Here is a 4,284-nt window from a genome sequence, read left to right as displayed (position 1 = left end):
CAGCCTCAAACTCCTAGGCTGAGGCAATCCTCCCACCTTAGCAACCCAAATAGCTGGGACTAGGGGTGTGCACTACCACATCTGGCTAATTGTGTGTTTTTCTGTTTGTTTTTTGTTTTTGAGATGGAGTCTCACTCTGTTGCCCAGGCTGGAGGGCAGTGGCGCAATCTCGGCTCACAGCAAGCTTTGCCTCCTGGGTTCACACCATTCCCTTGCCTCAGCCTCCCAAGTAGCTGGAACTACAAGCGCCCACCACCATGCCCGGCTAGTTTTTTGTATCTTTAGTAGAGATGGGGTTTCAGCGTGTTAGCCAGGATGGTCTAGATCTATCTCCTGACCTCATAATCTTCCCGCCTCGGCCTCCCAAAGTGCTGGGATTACAGTTTTGAGCCACCGCGCCCAGCCAAGTGTGTGTGTGTGTTTTAATTTTTGTAGAGACAGGCAGGGTCTCTGGTATATTGCCCAGACTTGTCTCAAACTCCTAGTCTTAAGTGATCCTCCTGCCTTGGCCTCCCAAAACACAAGTGTGAGCCAGTGTGCTCCGGCCAATATATTGACTTTTATATAGAATTCTCTAGAGAGAATATTGTACATATACATTTTACTAAGACTCTACTATACTTACTTGCTAAAATAGAAATGCAAATCTTTAATCTTTCACTGAGTACTACTCCCTTCCTATTACCTTAAAATGGGGTTAGACCCTCAGACAGATTATATATATATATATGTATATATATGACTTAACTGGCTCCATCTCCTAACATTACTATTTAGATTATGGTATGAAATTTCTCCTTGTCTTCCATACCAGAATGTCACCTCTGCTTCCTCTTTCTCCTTTTCCTTTCTTCTTACATACAATCAATTACAAAGTCCTATTGCTTCTTTCTTCCTGTCTCGAGAATTCATATCATATCTTTCAACTACTGCCCGTAGGCTTAAACCACTAAAACCACCTCCTAGCCAGACTTCTTATCTTCAAATACTGTTTACTCCAATAAATTCTATACACTGTCAACATGTTAAACTCTAAAAACTTTCAGCATGGTTGGGAAAGAACAGTAATAGCAGCTGCATTTAAATGAGCAGCCACTATGTACAATAAGTTACATATGTATTTGGCATGTGTTATCTAATCCTCATATGCCTATGCACAAGGTAACTACAATTCCAATTTTACAGATAGGGAAACTAAGAAGTGAAGACATTAAACTTTCCTGAGATCACAAAGCTAGTAAATAGCAAAGTTCAGATATAAAACCAGGTCTGTCCAAGGTCTAACTTTCTCCAAAGCCTAAATGCCATCTCAGGGATTGGCAAACCTTTTCTGCAAAGGGCCAAATAATAAATGCTTTAGGCTTTGTGGGCCACAGCATCTCTGTTATAACTCTTCAATTCAGCTGTTATAGCACAAAAGCAGCCACAGTGTGGCTGTGCTTTCATTTTGCAAATACCACTCTGTCAATTTAAAAGCTAGTAAGTCTAAAATGCAAAAGTTGTTACTAATCTGAGATTATATAGAATTATGAGATAGAACCCAGGCTGGCATACTCAAGGGCCAAATCTAGCCTGTCACCTGTTTTTAGAGTGGTATTTCCAAAATGACTTAAAAGTAATGATGTGAGATCTTGCACACAGAACTCAGATCTATAAAAAGTTAAAGAATTTGGTACTATAATTGTTTTATTAATTTTTTTCTTTTCTTTTTTTTTTTTAGACAACAGTCTCACTCTGTCACCCAGGCTGGAGTGCAGTGGCACAATCTCAGCACACTGCAACCCCTGCCTCTCAGGATGAAGCGATTCTCGTGCTTCAGCCTCCCGAGTAGCTGGGATTACAAGGGCACGCCACCACACCTGGCTAATTTTTGTATTTTTAGTAGAGATGGGATTTCCCAATGTTGGCCAGCCTGGTCTCAAACTCCTGACCTTAGGTGATTCGCCCACCTAAGGCTCCCAAAGTGCTGGGATTACAGGAATGAGCCAAAGCACTGGGCCTATGTTTCATTAAATATTTAGCAATCCAAAAACCATCACTTAGTAGGCTTTACCACATGGTATACATTCATGGTATTATTACTGTATTTTCAACTTTGAATTTTTACAGATCTTTACTTTTTTTGTAAAAAGCTTTACAAAAATCTTTAAAAAATAATTCACTGCAACAAATTCAGAAAACACAGAGGTGCTGGGTACTGTGGCTCTCATCTATAATCTTAGCTGCTTGGGAAGCTGAGGCAGGAGGACTGCTTGAGTTTGAGGCAGTGAGATATGATCGCACTGCTCCACCCCTAGCCTGGGCAACAGAATGAAATCTCATCTCAAAAAAATAAATAAATAAAATAAATTAAAAAAAAAAAAAAAAAAAAAAAAAAAAAAAAAAACAATTTTCCACGATAGGTTCAGAAATACATTAGAATATGTGGTCCTGTTTTCTCTTCATTAAACTTGTAGATCCTATCTTGGTTTTCACTATTTTGACTAGGAGACTTCACATTATAGGTTAATTAAAACATCAAAATAGTTAGCTTGAGTTCTTACCTACTGAACAAGAAAAGCTATGTGAATCTCTAGAGCAGGGGTGTCCAATCTTTTGGCTTCCCTGGGCCAAACTGGAAGAATTGTCTTTGGCCAACATAAAATATGCTAACACAGGCTGGGCGGAGTGGCTCACCCCTGTAATCCCAGCCCTTTGGGAGGCCAAGGTGGGTGGATCACTTGAGGTCAGGAGTTTGAGACAAGCCTGGCTAACATGGTGAAACTCCGCTTTGACTAAAAATACAAAAATCAGCCAGGTGTGGTGGCACATGCCTGGAATCCCAGCTACTAGGGAGGCTGAGGCAGGAGAACTGCTTGAACCTGGGAGGCAGAGGCTGCAGTGAGCTGAGATAGTGCCACTGCACTCCAGCCTGGGCAACAGATCAAGACCTTATCTCGAGAAAATGAATAAATAAAAATAAAATATACCAGTACAAACAGCTGATAGTAAAAAAAAAAAAAAAAAAGCTCATCACATTTTAAGAAAGTTTATGAATTTGTGTTGGGCCCCATTCAACCATTCAAAGCTATCCTGGGCCACATGTGGCCTGAGGGCCACGGGTTGGACAACCTTGCCTCTAAAGCCTAATAAGTACTTGCAAGTTTTTCTTGAAATGTCCTTCTGGACAGATTGACCTAGAAGCCTTCAAAATTGTATTATAGCACTGGACAGGGGGAAAAAAATAAGGCTTTTAGAATCAGACTGCCTAGAATCTGAGCCCTGTCTCACCCACTGACTGTGGGAAGGTATATGTCCTTACTGTAACTCAGTTTCCTTTATCTTTAAAATGGGAAATAAAATACTGCCTGCTTTCTTACAATTATGAAGAATAAGTAAGCTAATCTACATAAATTACTTAGAACAGTACCTGATACATAGTAAACATTTGATAAATATTAAATATAATTATTATTTATGGTGTAGGTAATTTTAAGACAATTGTAGAATATTTACGGAAACTTACTGATAAATGGAACTTTGTTTTTTCACTAACTTATTTGTTAGACCTGGATATGTCTAGAACCTACCTGCATTGCTGCATCACCTATTGCACGTCGGATTTCCCTTAGAGTTTGATACTGCTCCAACAGGTGATCACCACAGATGATATCTACCTATGGACATGAAGAGAGTATTAGATTGATTTGTTGTTTCAAAATACCATCTGAAGAAATGAAGAAAAAAAATCAACATAAATTGTTTCCAAACTAGATTTTGCAATTTTATTTTAGACTGATTAAACACTCTTGAAGAGAGTTTTAGAAACTTTTTACAGAAGTAAATAAGGTAACATGGGAAGAGCATTAGAGGATACAGCAGGACAACAGCACAGTACAACTGATATACAAAATGATTTCCCTGAATCTCAAAGAAATTAAGTCATGCTGGATGTATTCAACATCAGGTAGCACAGGAAAGTACATCTTTTTAAATATCTGTGATAAAAATCATTAAGGCCAGGCGCACTGGCTCACGCCTGTAATCCCAACACTTTGGGAGGCAGAGGCGGTCAGATCACCTGAGGTCAGGAGTTCCAGACCAGTCTGGCCAACACGGTGAAACCCTCTCTACTAAAAACACAAAAATTAACTGGGCATGGTGGTAATCATGGTGCCTGTAATCCCAGCTACTCGGGAGGCTAAGGCAGGAGAATCATTTGAATCCAGGAGGCGGAGGTTGCAATGAGCCGAGATCACGCCATTGCATTCCAGCCTGGGCCACAGAGCAAGACTCTGTCTTTAA

At 39.9% G+C, this 4,284-nt stretch overlaps 1 protein-coding gene across 1 annotated transcript in view; it reads right to left on the bottom strand.

Annotated features, from left to right (window-relative positions):
• The window catches only part of PCGF6 (polycomb group ring finger 6), a gene marked incomplete at its 5' end in the record, with an annotated part of 50,929 nt that overhangs the window by 4,200 nt on the left and 42,445 nt on the right, over nt 1-4,284 (bottom strand). Inside the window, one exon of the mRNA XM_011957423.1 lies at nt 3,570-3,656. Coding sequence (XP_011812813.1) covers nt 3,570-3,656 — 87 coding nt within the window. The remainder of the gene's footprint in view (nt 1-3,569; nt 3,657-4,284) is intronic.

Source organism: Colobus angolensis, unplaced genomic scaffold, assembly GCF_000951035.1.
Source record: "Colobus angolensis palliatus isolate OR3802 unplaced genomic scaffold, Cang.pa_1.0 Scaffold44, whole genome shotgun sequence".
Lineage (NCBI taxonomy): Eukaryota > Metazoa > Chordata > Mammalia > Primates > Cercopithecidae > Colobus > Colobus angolensis.
This window is presented reverse-complemented; position numbering and strand designations above follow the sequence as displayed.